This window comes from Passer montanus, unplaced genomic scaffold, assembly GCF_014805655.1.
Source record: "Passer montanus isolate IOZ18808 unplaced genomic scaffold, ASM1480565v1 scaffold19, whole genome shotgun sequence".
Lineage (NCBI taxonomy): Eukaryota > Metazoa > Chordata > Aves > Passeriformes > Passeridae > Passer > Passer montanus.
This window is the reverse complement of record NW_024366480.1, coordinates 11741507-11757545: the sequence shown is the minus strand read 5'-3', so window position 1 is coordinate 11757545 and position 16039 is coordinate 11741507. Positions and strand designations below refer to the sequence as shown.

Genomic DNA, 16039 nt, shown 5'->3' with positions numbered 1-16039 from the left:
AAGAGCATCAGATCACTTCACCTCCATAATGTTAAACCCAAGTGCAGCAAACAGTGGAAATACAAATAAACATATTCTCTTCTAGAGGTTTTGTGGGTGACTAAAGTGTTCCAGCTACCACAGAAAATGCTGCTTCTGAAAAAAATTGTACAGCCTTGCTGGGCTTGGCTGCTACAGGCCCTGCCTTATGATCCATGGAAGTAAATTCCCATAGCTAGAGAGACAGATTTCACACTTTATTTACTAGTTAGGGACTTAAATGAGTCTTTACATAACTTCTGCACAACTCTTTGTACTTGTAAAGAAAGTGGAAGATACTGGCTCACCTTGAACTACTTATTCCCATTCTGCTGCTAGGAATTTTGAAGCTCATCCAAAGCTTTCTGAAAGAAAGCTATGGAATGTCTCATTTCCAAAGCAGCACTGCCATGCCTTTATGGACAGATTTTTCTAACCTTTAGCCTTTCACAGACAGCTGTTACCTGCTGATGGCCATGGGTTTTTTTGCAGCTGCTCAAGATAAGCAAAAGCAGACAGAGTTCTCACTTTGTCTTGGTGTCTGCTGTTATCCCATGGGAGCTTGGTTGGGATTCTGTTCCAGCATTGTGGAACAGCAGCATTGTGAGGTGGGACATAGCCCATGGCCTTTGTGTAGGGGCAGCAGATTACTGTGCCCTCAAATATATTATGAAGAGAAAGAAAAGCCTTGAAATGCTAAGACAATGAGCAGACTATTCCACCTGAGGGAGACAGGCAGGGAAAAATCTTAATTTTAATCAGAAGCTGAGTCCAGCTAGCATGGGCAGAATGGAGAAACAGTATGTAAGTTCTGTTAAAAATAATATTTTATTATGTATATGTATTTTAGTATATTTTCCTATAAAAAATGCAAAAGACAAAACCTGAAGATTAACTTGTATGAACAGAGAGAAAATACAACATTCTACTATCAGCTTCTGCTAGTAGTTTATGGTGTATCTTCCAATGATATTGTTTGTTGCAATATATAACTCGATTCCTTTTTTCCCTAGCTTAACCTTTCATGCAGTATCTGGCATGACTATTTATGCTGCTGAAAGGCAGTAATTAAGTAAGAATGCTGTATCTGTTGTACAGAATTTTTCCTTTTTTTTTTTTCTCCAGAGTGACAAGCAGTTGCAGTACAGTAGCTTGCTTTGGCAGGCTTCTGAGTTTTTGTTTTTACCTAAGTGTAAAAACACTTATGCATGTGTTAGAGGGAGACGTCAAAGGTACCTTCCTCTTGGTAGGCCATTATTTGCTCTGGCTTTGTCTTGGGCAGAGAATGATCTTTGAAGGTTATCTGGAGGATGGCCTCATATAACTTTTGTGATTCCTATGTATGACTGGCTTTTGAGAGGTGAACAAAAGTGCAGAGCACATCAGGAAGATAAATGCCAGGAAGGGAAAATAACTGTGTAAGCTGAAGACAATGTTGGCAGATGAACAAATGGGTATGAATTGGGCAAGGAATAAATCTAAGCTAGAAACTGGAAAGTTTCCTGCCATCTGAGGAATGAGATCATGGAACAGCTTGAAGGGTCATGAATGCTTAACTTATTCTGCTATTTTAATGAGATTTGAGTGTCTTAATATATGGCCTGGGACCACATCCTCTGCAGTCCAATGAATGTGTTTCACCTCTTTTTGCTTTACTTTTCTCTCTCAATTCTGCTCTTGCAGGTTTCCCTGCATTCACAACAGCTCTGGTAATCTGGCAGCTCTGGCATCCCAGGTTGGAGGCTCTGCCCAAGGTTTTCTGAGTTTGTGTTCCTCTCAAGTGCTACCCTTAAGCGTGTCAGCGACCTGATATTGTTCTGTGCGAGGCCTTGAAAGAAGCACTGGAGAGTGCAGTACTGTAAGGCTGGCATATGTACATAAAGAGTGTGAGAAAAGAAATCCTGGAATGGTTTGAGTTGGAAGTTAAAAGTCATCTAGTTTCAACCTCCTTGCCCTAGGCAAAGACAGCTTTCACTTGACCAAGTTGCTCAGAGCTCCATTCAACCTGGCTGTGAATACTTGCAGGAATGGGGCATCCACAACCTCTGGGCAACCTGTTCCAGTACCTTACTGCTCTCACAATCAATAATTCTTTTCTAATATCTCATTTAAACCTATTCTCTTCCAGTTTGAATTTACTTTTCATTTACTTTCCAGTTTGAATTTTATTTACCATGGTCTTTTAAGTAGTCCCTCTCTATCTTTCTTGTAGTCTTGCTTCAGCTCCTGAAAGGCAGCAGTTAGGTTACTCTGAAGCACTTCTTTTTCCAGGCTGAACAAACAGAATTGTCTTGGCCTTTCCTCGCAGGAGAGAGGTGCTCCCTCCCTCTAGTAATCTTGGTGTATCTCCTCTGGACTCATTCCAGCAGGTCCATGTCTTTGCTGTGCTGGTGGCCCCAGAGCTCGATGCAGCACCGCAGGTAGGGTCTCACCGAGTGGAGTGGAGGGGTGGAATCACCTCCCTTGACCTCCTGGCCAAATGTGTGTGCATATACTTATATGTACATGCACATATAATAGTCTTTTGAAAATTTTAAATGTTTTTACCTCTAAAGCAGAGGTTCCTGACCTCCCTGACCATACAATTTGGTTATCTGCTGCTCTGTAGACCTTGTCTATTACAGAAGGGTTTTAAAGATGCTGTTAGTGTTTGGTAGTAATTATTTTGCCTTGATTATTTAAGAGGGCTCTCCAGGTGGCAGGGGTTAGGGCTGTCAGCATTTTTTTTCTTCTCAAGAGGAGAAAGGAAAATCCCCTGTTCCAGTCCTGGTGGGTGCCCAGCTCTTTTTTCTCTAAGCAGGGCTCCAGGAGGATGGACACCAGGCTTGTACTGGATTGAATCTAAGAATGTTATTGTCTCAGGCTTTCAGTACTCCATTTTAAGTGCTTCCTTCCTGCTCCTCACTTCCCAAGAACCCCCCAGCTATCCCATCAGTTACATAACATTTATAGAAAAGTGCTGAAGACTGATGCACAAAAAAAAAAAAGTGTAGTGATAGGGTAGCCTGTTCCCATGGGAGTAGGAGCAGGAAGTTGTGAAGAATCATATGTGAAGATAAGTAGAAGAGATAAGAAAAGACATTAACACTGCTCTGTAATAGTAAAATATCTATGTGAGAGAATTTCACTCAAACTCATCTTCCCAGATGTCTAAGCCTCAAACTGAAATGCAAAAGAAAGCTCTTTCTTATTTGAAGGATGTTCTTGGAAAGATTGGGTAAGGGAGAACAACAGGAGGCTCTTTTGTAGAATTACTGTTAATACTTAGCCTAGTCTGTTGAAGTGAAGATTGTAGTTTGTGTGGTCAGAGAGCTTGATGGCTTGATTCCTGCTTAGTTTTCACAATCTAAATATATGCTGTAAATAGCAGGCTGCAATAACTTGTGCTTCAGTTGCAGTAGGAATTAACTTAATGTAGAGTCACTGATGTGTTTTTCACAGTGAGAAATGTACCATAAGGTTTGGTGAATTCAGGGAGCTTGTATCTTCAAATGGTTATTTTAATTGCGTGTGGCTTTTATCCTCATGTTTATTGGGAACTTTTTATGCTAATCTCTTCTGATGTGCAGGTTGTGCGACTGTTTACTGGGCTGCACAATGACTGCTGGGCTTTATGGAGAAAGATTGCAAAACAAAAGGATATTGACCCAGCTGTTTCTATCTGTGTAAGAATAAAGGGGAGCTCTAACATGTGTGACCACCTAGGCATGTAAGGCAGAGTTTTCTCACTGAAATAACCTGAAAATCTCGAAATGATTTCTTTGTAACTTGGGATTCCACCAGATACTTAGTACCTGTGTGAATTAATTCTTTTCTCTCCTGCTGTTCCCATGACTGGCTTATAAAACTTAACAGCACATATTGATAAAAGAAAAATCTTTGGAGTCAATTGTGTAAAGGGACAGACAGATCCACAAGAGCCAGAAACTGGCCACACAGTTCTGAGAAACACTAGCTCAGAAAGCAGTATGTTTACCCAGTCAACCTACTTTGTTTGCTGCTACATTTTCCTTTTGGGAAGAGATACCAGTTTAATCTGTGATCAAACTTGTAATCAGAAAATGGCATAAGATTAATTATGGAAATGCCATTTAATTTCCACAGTCTATTAACAACTGACAACTGCATGAAGATCCCATTAATATTTACACAGTGCTGGGCTGTGAGCTTTAATCGAACATTCTTAGGGGCAGATTCACACCTACTTTAAGATCTAGGGCTTCCGATTCACAGGAGAGCTATGAATTTAGCCTGGAGGCTTTAAAAAAGGAAAATAGGTAAATCAATTCCTGAAAAATCAAGTATGAAACTGAAAGTTGCCTCATGATAAATCTGGATTGGGGAGGAGAGGAAGGTAGCTGTGTGGGTTCCTGGCTTAAACACTGAGTTGCGTTTTGGCTGTGTAAAGCTTTGGCATTCTGCATTTTTCCAGTAATGCGTAGGCATTTCAAAATGAGAATTTATTTCTTTCTCATGTTTACTTCACTACAGATTTTGGACAGAATTGAAGATGTTCAAGAACTCATATTCTCTAAAGAGCCTGACCTGTCAAGAGCTCTTCTTCCTGTTCAAACTATGCACCTTACTATAATAGTAGCTCATCTGGGAACAGAAGAAGAAGTGAAAAAGTAAGAATCCTGTCGAATTCAAGAGCAGCTAATTTTTCTGTAAATGTGGTAGCCTTACTGCTGCTATTGTGAATCATTATGTTTTATTAGAGCCTACACACAATTTCTCAAACTTTTTTTGATCAGTTTCTGGCTTGCTTTCAGTACCTGTGGGGAAAGATCTTTACAAAAGCTAGATGTGATGCATCAGAGATTGAAATTTTCTTATCTGCCATGGGGTGAAGAGAAAAAGCAGTGTGGCTGTAAATAATATCACTACTTTCTTACTGTGTTACTACCACAAATTAACAGATGTAAGCTTCCCTGAGCTGCTGTCTTTTGAGAAACTGTAGCTTTTCAGATCAGCCATGCTTTTATCAGTTGGAAAATGTTCACTGTTAAGATACATTGCATTAAGAAGAAAACAACAAAAAATTCTGCCTAGTTCCTTCCCAAGCTGCTCTCCTGTTGAATTCAAGCTGTGGGCTGTCACTGGGGCCCTGTGAATTAAGATGGAGCTATTGACAGATGACTGAGGAAACCTGCCCTGTGGTCAGGAAGGGTAGAATTGATAGAAATGTCCAGAAAATAATGCCAGTCTGCTACAGTTTTTTCTCTAAGCCTTATCTTACTGTACAACACTGGGAAACCTGGAACTCCTTGATATAAGGAGGCAGAAAGGAAAGGCATCATGTGGTAAAGGTGGGAACCTGGTGAGAACAGCCTTTTCTCCAGGGGCCCTGGCACGTGTTAGCACAGGAATGAAAAACAGGCCTCAACACCATATGAGTGTCACACAGGCTCTGCTTGGGTGTAAAGCAGAATGCCTAGCTGGAAAGGTGTCAAAAAACCCAATATGACTAGAAAAAAACCTCTTCTGCCCATACAGGCAGCATCTGTTAAGCATGATTAAGATGCATATCACAGGCTTGTATGTGTCTTATTTTAAAATTACCTGTTTTATATTTTCACTCCAGAGACTTTTAGGGTCTGAAGGGAAAAAAAATAGGAGAGTTATATGGGCTAAGGAGACATGCAGAAGGCAGTGCAGAGTAATTCAGTAATAAAACCCTGTGCCAGTGCTGCTGACTGGGCAGGCTGATGTCCAAGAGGATAGCAAGCTAGATGAGAGCAGCAATCAAAATGGGAATCAATTGGTTAGGGAGGTGAGTGGAGCTAAGTAGTGTTAATGAACTTAAGAGTGGATGTGTGTCTGTAATGTAAAAATAATGGACATACCTAATGAAAAGCAGATCTGCCTTGCCAAATGTTTTTTATCCTGTATCTTTTACCTGCATCCATAGCTCCTCTAAATGAGGCTGTAGTTCAAATGGCTCCTGCTCTGTGCAGCATTTGAAAGACTGCCTTGAGCTTAACTCTTTCTCACTTTTTAAACCAGCAGTCCTGCTGATACAGCTGGCCCAGCCCCTCGCAGTGGGAGGGAGGCATCTTCAAATCTAAGGGCAGGAGCTGGAGCAGAACTTTTTACATTGCCATAGGACAAGGGGGAATGGCTTCAAGCTGAAAAAATGCAGGTTTAGATTAGATACTAATAAGAAATTCTTTACTATAGTGAGGCCCTGAACAGAAAGAATTTGTGGAATATTCAAGCAGTCTGGATGGGGCTTTGAATAACCTGGTCTGCTGGAAGATGTCCCTACCCAAGGCAGGAAGGTTGGAACTAGATGATATTTAAGATCCCTTGCAACAGAAACCGTTTGATGGGAGAAGTTGTCTTAGTAGTATTTAATTTTTGCTTGGACATTATGAACTTAAATGAAGGGCTAGATTAGCCATGCTTGTTAAGGTGGAAAATTCAAAACCCTCTGCAAAGAATTCACTCTTTCCAACTTCAGTCCTGTCCTTGCTACATCTTTATCGCTGAGTCTTCATGACTCTTGGAAAGAAGCTGCTCTTACACCATTATAGCTGAAATAACTCTAATGTAGTGGTGAGGACTGCTCATAATGTTGTCTAAAGTGGCCTCCATATGCATTAAACACTTTCCAAAGGGCATTAGTTTGTGCTATGTGGGTTTTACTGCCTGGTTTCTATTTGTATGTTACACAGGCCCAAGATTTTTGAAGAGTGGAATGAATGCAGTCAAAACTTGTTCTAAATGTAATGATAAAGTAAATGGGGCTGCAGGAGGCCCAGAAACCTATGGGATGGTATCCTGCAGTCCTAAGCCATGATGAAGTTTGTTAGAAGTGTGAAGCCTTAGTAGAAGGCTTTTGGTCAAATTCAGTTTGAAAACTGACAGAATTCCCCTTCCTCAACACCAGGGCAAAGAAGGGCACTTGTAAAACTTCAGCAGGTGTTAAGTTGTTGGAATGCTTGGTGTCTAGATTTAGAAATTTAACTGTTATACTCTTCCTGTGTCTTTAAGAAAAATATTTTAATTTGAAGTATTAATGTCTTTGGATAATTCACTTTTTTGAGATTTGTGTGCAGCAAGGTGCATATCTAAACTTTATTAACATGGGATGCAGAGCTGAGATCAATTTGATACTTTTTAATTAGCCTGGAATAGGAGGATATAATGGAGAAAAATTCCAATTGTGCTTCAGGTGGGAGAATGAATTTGTTTTAGTTTAAGAATAAAATTAGTCAACCAGTTGGAAATGACAGTGATAAAGTTTTAAACTACAGGACACAAATATAAGTTCTGTTTTGACTCTTCAGCAGCATATATTCATAGCTTTTCTGGAATGTTAGTATTTTTAATGTCCACTTTCCTGACAAAACTCACTTCTAATGCATAAGCTAAGGTTGAAGTGAAAGATGTAGTTTATTTAATCTTCTAACTTTTACAAAATAATTAGCAATGAAGTAGTGTGCCTGTGATACTCTGCATAGTGCTGCAGAGTGGTCAAAATCAGGTATATTGGCTGGCAATAAAAATAAAACAATCTTTCCATATGTAAAAAACAATAACTTTGAGCATTTATGTATTGATTACTTTTAAGGGCTGTTCTGGCACTGAAGCAAAGCAAGACTAAAGTGGAAGACATCTTGCAGGGTAAAGACCTTAATTTGACATTCCATGGCATTGGAGAGTTTAATAACCAAGTGCTATATGTGAAAATGTTGGAGGAAGACCAGAAAATGCTTAACAGAATTGCAAGTAAGTACAAAACCTCATTCTCTAGCGCTTGTGATAAACCAGTTTGTAGAGTCCACCAGCTCCTGTAAGCACTGGCCCAAGCTGTTGTGCATGGCTGTGGTGTGCTGCCATTCCTCTCATCTCCTCTCTTTCTTACTTGTTAAATATGAAGGCAACAGTTGGCATCCTGCAGAGCATTAGGCCTAAAATAGGTTGTGCTAACATGGAGCAGGTGAGATGCACAGACATTCAGGTGAAGATTACACACCTAACTTAACCTGCTCTGCAGCTGGAATCTCACAGGCCTGAGGTGTGCAGTGTTCAAAGTGACACCTCTAGCTGAGGCTCTGCTCATTCTAATAATCTGAAAGCCTATTAAGTGTTGGCCCCAGCTGAGTATAAAAAAACTCCCTTTAAACTGGAGTATGCATGAAATCATAAGTGCCTCTGGGGTGGGAGGTGACAAAAATCAGTATTTGTCTGCATGTGTGTATACAGCACCAGAAAATCAGTCTTTTGCTTCCACTGTAGAAGATGAAAACAGAAGTGTAAGAATAGCTTGTCCTCTGCTATAATTTCCCAAAGTACTGAAGGGTTTATGACATGTTCCAGATTTTTGGTCTGCTTACCTGCATCTGAGTAAAGTTTCAGAAGGGCTTGATGCTCTCTTCGTTCTCCCTACCCAGTCCTGCTTTTAGGACCCGCTTTAGCTTGCAATGCAGAACCTAATCTGTGTCCTGGGCTTCCCTTCCAACAGAACAGAAATAATCAATATACATTATTTTTCCTTGCTATTTCCATACTAAGCAAAAAGGAAGTGTAGTTCAACTAATGCTTCTCAGAGTCATGTAATACAAAGACACTGTGTACACTTCAAAGACTATGATTCTCAGAGCAGTCTGTTTTTCTTTTTGTTGATGCTGTTTCTGACCTCCTCCAGTTCTCAGATTTGATATTATAGTTCTGCTCTCTTATCTCCCTGTTTATTTTACCTCTTAAGTAGTCAGTGTTGTAATTAGACAGGGGATGCCTTTTATGAACAGCTTCTTTGCCTCAGCTGTGTAAAATTAGCAACTTGACTATCCATTACTTCTTGCTTGACTCTGGCCTTCTCTTCTTGTTCCATCCATCCCAAAGCTAATTTTGACTCAAAACAGCTGTGCTTTTCTGGTGTTGTCCCTAATTATTAGGATTACAACCTCAACCAACTTGCTCATGTACAAACTGCTTCTTCTCAAGGCTTTAACTGGAAATAGTCTGGAAGTTAACAAAGTAGAAGACATATGATGCAGTTTCCTGTAGGATCGTATTTAGTACACGCCTGTCTACAATATATATATACAATTCTATGCCATTGAAGTAAGGGCCTGATTGAATCTTTTGATGCCTGATTTGACTGTTTTGACAGCACTGCCTTGGCTCTTTGCTCATTCCTGAAAGTTACAGAAACGAGTACCTCACTCCTCATCTGGCAGTGACTGGTTTTCCCTGGTCTCATTGTCTTGCTTAACTGAGAATTGTGTTCCCAATGAGTCATACCATACAAGGTCAATCTTTATCATGCTATTTTATCACCATCAGAAGTGTTTAATTTTGGTTCTGCAGAATCTGTGCTATGATGCTCTTTAAATATCATCTTGGACCTGCGTTAGCTCTAAAAGCCGTTGCAATAGTGGGTGGCAGATCCTTCATGTTCTCTGCCTGGATAGCCTGTATCTTCAGGGTTTAGGAAACCTAATATCTAGCTTCTGATCTGAACCCCTTAATTAGATAGAGGAGAAAAATTTTGATTGCAAGCCCTGGGAATATTCTGCCAGTTCTTGTGGTTTTAATGTGATATGATTGTTCACTGATTGCCTGAAATAATTCCTTGACTGGGAGACAAGCTGCCAGTTTTCAATGTTAGTTAGCTGTTAACTCCGTTAACAATGATTTTGCTATTCAGAGAGTTGTAGCTTCCAGTCTTGTTCTATTCTGCATAACTTCTGACCATTTCTAGAACTTAATGAGTCTGGGAATTATGCAAATATGCATCAAAGTCTATCCTTTCAATGACATCTCTAAAGAGATGGGTTTTTGTGTCCCCTTCTCTCAGCAAAGCAATTGAATTAATTGTTATACAATAAATAGGGTTTTTTTTCCCCCTTACATTTTAGTCAATATTTTTGGTTGTCATGAGCTAGGTGTGAATTTTAAATGCTGTTTTTTTGAGCAGCCTGATGGGCCAATGATTTGGCTGGCAAAGGTCAAGACACTCCTGTCAGCTGTCTCTGCCTCATCATGGTCTTATTGATGGTTTGTCAGCAAGTTTGAGTTCTGCCTGCTCTAATAAAGTTTTTTAGCCTCTGAAGTATTCCTGACATTGGCCAGGTGACTGGCCCTCCATCTGCTTTTGTTACTGTATCATGGACTTCCATTTCAAAGTGGAGAGTTAACCTATCTTTAGATCAATTAGCTACAGTTAAGTGGCAAATTCTGAGTGCTCCTGGCTTTATCTTGCTGCTAGTGACCTCATCCACTTTGGAGAAAAGATACTGCTTAAGATGTCTTGGAACTTTTGTAGCACATTTTTCATGTGAGCTAGAGAAGACAGTGTCTGGAAAATGGAGTGCCAACCTGGCATGGACAGGGCACACTATCCAGGAGCCTTGTTCCTACACTGATTCTCAAAGGTGATGGCCTGCCTTGACCTTTATTCCATCATCTGTTTTTCTTATGAAAGTCTGCTCATGGCACTAAGACATTCACCTTCTAGTAAGAACCCCTTCCTGCTGTTCTGGAGGCTGGGTGGTAACCAAGAGGAGATGTTATTTTCAGATTTTCTTTCTTAGGTTAATATCTACCTGGTTTCTCATTACACAGCTAGGGGAGGTTGCATGCTGGATAATGAATGGGGAAGGGCTTATTTTTCTAGAAGGAGCTTATACATTCTTCTGCTGTGGTTTTCTCTGGGGCTTGCTGTGCTTTGACCAACTGACGCGGGAACAAAAAGACTTAATATGCAGAAATTTTTCATGTTAATGTGTTCTATTTGACAAAGTACCAGGGGCACTTGAGGGGATGTTTGATACCTAACCATAACCACCTAGGACTGTTTTCAGATGTCCTAAAGTATTTGCAGCACTCACAGCAGACCTACAGCCAGGCTGTACCTTCTGCAGCAGCAGCTGGAGGCCAGGTGGGCATCCTGTAGGGCACCTAAAAGGACATTAGATGCTTGTTTGGACAACTGGATCCTATTCTTTGTGTTTTCCAGATGGAAAATATAAAAAACAGTTGCCTTGGCAAAGTGATCAGACAGCCACAGCTGCTGTAACTTCATAAATACTCTGAGAAGAAACATTTTAAACTTTTAATTAGCTAAACTCCAAGCCAGCAAATTGGCCTTGATACAAATGCATATGACAAGCTAGTGAACACACATGTAGTTAAACTTCCTGATAGGTGGATAAACAAAATGGAAGCAGAGGGATTTCAAAAAAGGCACTTATCTGGTATGTAATATGCTATTTTTTACATAGCAGTTTCAACATTGAACCTTCTTTTGGTGCCTAAGCAATTAAGCAGTAACAAAAATGGGTGTCAAGATTGGGGGGATCTGACTGGAAGAGCTACAAATGCTGCAGGTTTCCATTTTAAAGTGCTGATTTTTTTATTTTTTTTTTAAGGTATAGAGATCTCTGTCAGTAAGAACATTCTGGAGAGTACTCCAGCCTTAACCAAAGCTTTAAGCATAATTTTGGAATGACTTCTCATTGTTTAAGCACAACTGTTGAACAAAACATCTTCTGGTTTTCCCAGATGTGTAGGGTTCTGCCTCATGCAAACCTTACCTTGTTATACTCGAGACTCTGCATCCCTGAAGTCCATGAAAACCAAGAAAAGTTCAGCTTGGTTTGACTTGTTATTAAAATACTTAGATGAAAGGCCTTGAAGAATGTAAATCCTGGAGTTACAGACACTTTTTTGCTATGAAGGATAAAACCTTATGGATTTATAAATATGTGACTGAAGTTTTTGAGCCAATAACAACATAAACACTTTGTATCACATTTGTATCTGGGAAAGGAGTATTATGTTTGTGTGATGTTCCCTCCAAATTGCTTTAAGTGATGTGGAGCTGTAGTAGTTTTGGGAATCTAGCCACAATTTTTATTTTTTTTTCTGGAAGCACTTTGCTTCTCCCGTTGCTGTTTGCAGTAACTGGGAAGAATCTGTTCTGCCACAGACTTTAGCTGTGGCCACTGGTGGTGGCTGCATCTTGTTCCTGGCAGGGCTGCTGTAGACAGGTGCTTTCTTCAGCTCACCACTTGATAGGGGATTTGTGAATTCAGAAGAAATTGTGCTGCAAACACAGAAATTTGGATCCAGTCTCAGGTTTATAGCTTATGTCTGTATGTTATGCAGAACTTTGGTTTTGAGTACTTTTCTCAAATTTTTCTGTTGCCTGTGATAGTGCAGCAACTGGTTACCTGGGGTGTGCTTTAAGTGTCTTGAGCAAGACAGGGATAGTGGCTTTTTTCCTAACATCCCTGTAAATATTTTTCCTTACCTCACTACTGTTACTTATTTCTTTCTTATATTATCTTTTTCCAGAAGCTGTGGAAGAATGCTTTATTGAAATGAATCTTGACATTTCAGGAAGTAAGGGCTTCAAACCACATCTGACTTTCCTGAAGCTCTCTAAAGCATCAAGGTTGAGAAGAAGGGTAAGTAACTGGGTGAAGGAATATTTTTCCTGGGATCAGTTCTAGTGATTACTTTTCCTTCAAAGAGGTCCTTGGGACCTAAACAATAATCATTGCAACCAGAAAACAACATAACTTCTCTTATTTAACAAGGCTTGTAGGTAGGCTGGTCAACCCAGTTGTGTTTGTCCATTTCTGACTGGAACAAATGAGGTCTGTTGTTAACACTCTGTATGGTGCTCTTGTAAAGTACAGATTGCTTCCCTTCCATTATGGCTGGTCAAATCTGCACAAAAACAATGTCAAGCTGTTTCCATAGGGCAGGATGGCTTCTGAGCAATATTTGTCTTCTGACTAATATTTACCTCAGAACAAGATTAATGTCATGTTAGAAGTCAGGCTGGTGCCTTGATTTATACTAGAAATGTGTGATGTGCTTTTCTAACCTTTCCTGCAGCATTGTATGGGATTTATCACAAACAATTAAAGTAAAAAACAACTCTGATTAGATTGCTCATTTCCCAGTGGAATACTGTCCTGCTTGTTTCCAGGAATAATACTTGTATTTATGAGGTCAATATATTGCAAACCTGAAACACTAGAGGAGCATGCAGAAAAGAAAACAGAAAAAGCTATAATAGCTGAAGAAAATGACCTTGTTCAAGTACTTTGTATTGACTTGATATTAGCCTTTTGTATACATGATAAAATCAAAGTTGGCTAGGACTGATAGTTCTGTGCTGGAGGCTCTTTCTTTTGTACTGCCTATAGGGATTTTCATGAGCAGAGGCATCTGCAATGTCTAATGCAAAAGAAACTACAGTAGGCACATAGGAATTACTGTTGACTCTTGTCTGGAGTATTTTCACACTTCCTCTTACTATGAAATTTAAAATTGAAAAATAGAATTTGTAATTTCCTGCATGCTCTCCTCTTTTGATCTCTAGCACTAAATATAGCTTAATCTCGTGTAACATGATTTATGTATGCCGTCTCATTGAGTACGTATATATATAAATATGCAAGTGTATAGGTCTCTCGTAACATGATTTACGTATGCCGTCTCATTGAGTACATATATATATATAAATATGCAAGTGTATAGGTCTCTGAATGTTAGAATATCACGTGGTATGCCCAGAAGTGGATGCAGTATTCTTGGTGTGGCCTCACCAGTGCTGAGCAGAGGGGAATTATCTCTGTCAATGTCCTGGCAGCACTCCTCCTAATGCAGCCCAGGATACCACTGGCTGCCCTTGTTGCAAGGGTACACTACTGGCTCATGGTCAGCCTGGTGTCCACCAGGACCTCCAGGTCCTTTTTCTACAAAACTTCTTCACAGTCAGCTGTCAGCCTGTACTGTTAGCTGGTTCATTCTTCCCCTATGGCTGACTTTTGTGCTTCTTGTTCAGCCTCATGAAGTTCCTATTTCCATTTCTCCAGCCCATTGGGATACCTCTGGTTGGCAGTGCCCTCTAGTGAATCAGGCACTTCTCACAGTTTATTAGTGCTGTTGCTGAGGGTGCACTCTGCCCCAATATCTAGATGATTAATGAAGATGCTAAACAGTTCTGGAACCAGTATTGGCCCCTTGCATACATCTCTAGTTACCAGCCTCCAAGTAGACTTTGTGCTACCAATCACTGCCATAGGGAACTGGCTGTTCAGCCAATTTTCAATCCACCTCACTGTTCAGCCAGCTAATAATTCATCAATCTTCTCTATGGAGTTCTCACAGAAAACAATGTCAAAAAATTTCCTGAACTTCAGCTAGACTGCTCTTCCCTTGCTTACAAAGCATTACTTGTTTCTGTGCAAATTTGTTTTCACAATAAAACTATTGCTCCAAAAATATTATTTTACAGACCAGGACTGTGAAACTGGAATAGGACCATATATTGAGCTGATTATTAGGGGCATGTGAACTCTAAGTCCATGTACAAATCTCCCTGAGGTTAGTAAGGCTCAACCCTAGATGTAAGACCAGTTACTGCATTTCTTTCAAAATCTTGTACAAATAAAAAGGAGGAAATTTATGACTTTTATAGTACCTCATTCCTAAATAGTGCACAAGAGAAATCAGCCTTCCTAAACATTAAAAGATTCCAAACTATGAATAAGACAAAATATCACTTAAGTTATTATGATGCCATCTACTGGCTGTAATTACTTTCTTTATGCCATAAATAACTGTTTCCTCATAGAAAGGGTGCTGTTTAAGTATTTCACACAGTTGAAGTGCTTCTTATATGACACTTAAGAGGTAATTGCTAAGGCAGTTTATATTTTATATCTCAAGCATACTTTGTTAATGAGGTATGCGATGATACTGGTGGTGTAGCTACAGACTTTGTTTTCATTTGTGGGGAAAGAGGAGCTGGTTCTCTTTAAAACTGATACAACTGTAAACTTTCACATTAAGAAGTTGTGCATCTTTGGCTTTAGTTGTATGTCTAAATATGTCAAGAGGCTGGAGAGATCTTGGATTGTGGTTTTTATTCTGAGTATGTGGTGTTTGAAGATCAGGTTCAAAATGGGCAGTGTGACCCTGGCATAAATAAAAAACATGGGTTCTTCAGGTGTTTTGATCTCTACCTTTCCAATGAGCCAAAAGGGAAGTGGATTCTTAAGAGAATCCACTTCATTACTTGTAGTAAGAGCCTTCTTCAGCACACAGGCAACAGTGTGGGCTGTTAGCCTTTAGTGCTGGGCACTGCCTGATCTCACCTCTGCCAGAGAAAAGCAGTGGATCAAGTGCTTCTGTGCTAAAGTGGAAAATGTTGTTGTTCCCTTTTATGTTGTTTTAAATAGATTCACTTGGTGCAGGTGTGGAACCAGCTGTGGTCTGCCCTGGGTTGTGAGGGAGCATATGTGTTATTTAACAAGTATTAACAAGTCACATACTTGTATTAAAATATTTGGTGCTTTTTAATGGAAGGGCAGTCCTAATCCTGCCCTCTTCTGGCTGCTTGATAAGTTATCTTCAATGATGTGACCTTACTCAAGTTTCCATTATCCTCCTGGATTACACAGAAACCAGCCCATGCGCAGTGTGTCTCTGCATTTCAGCAGAACTTGAACCTCATGGCATTTAGGTGACACGTAGCTCCTGGCTCCTGAACAGCCTGCCTCTGACTGACACATGGGTATCTCTGGGGCACAGAAAAAGTGTGCTGTTGGGTTATTTAAATTTTCAATTGTTTTAGTCACCTCAGGCAGCAATGCCTAATGGTTTGATCTATTTGGTTGTGAAGGTATTTATATCTGCTTCTACCCAGGTGACACTGGCTGTTCTGGCTGTCCTCCCATATAATCTCCATGCTGTGAACTGTACATATTCACCTGCTAATAAGTCTGTCATCATGAGGAAGAAATCTTGTAAAAAAGGCTCTCTATTTTCTTCCCCTGGTGTTCGAGAGCAGGTCTGAACAAACTGTCTGAGAATTCTTGGAGGCAATGTGCTGCAAGGAGCTCCTTGGAGCCTTGTTAGCTCACATACTCATTAGGTTAGGAGAGGTGGAAACTATTCTCTGTTGTTTAATGATTCATCTGTCCTTCATTACATCTCCATGTATGCCCCTAGAATATGTGGTTTGCTATAGGTTAAATGCTTTGTGGGA

At 40.0% G+C, this 16039-nt stretch overlaps 1 protein-coding gene across 3 annotated transcripts in view; it reads left to right on the top strand.

The window, feature by feature from the left end:
- LOC120500710 (glutenin, high molecular weight subunit PW212-like) overlaps positions 1 to 16039 on the top strand; it is a 39089-nt gene that overhangs the window by 15154 nt on the left and 7896 nt on the right. For all 3 annotated transcript variants that reach the window (XM_039705941.1, XM_039705938.1, XM_039705939.1), the window contains exons 3-5: positions 4510 to 4646; positions 7595 to 7752; positions 12328 to 12440. In XM_039705941.1, coding sequence (XP_039561875.1) covers positions 4510 to 4646; positions 7595 to 7752; positions 12328 to 12440 — 408 coding nt within the window. The remainder of the gene's footprint in view (positions 1 to 4509; positions 4647 to 7594; positions 7753 to 12327; positions 12441 to 16039) is intronic.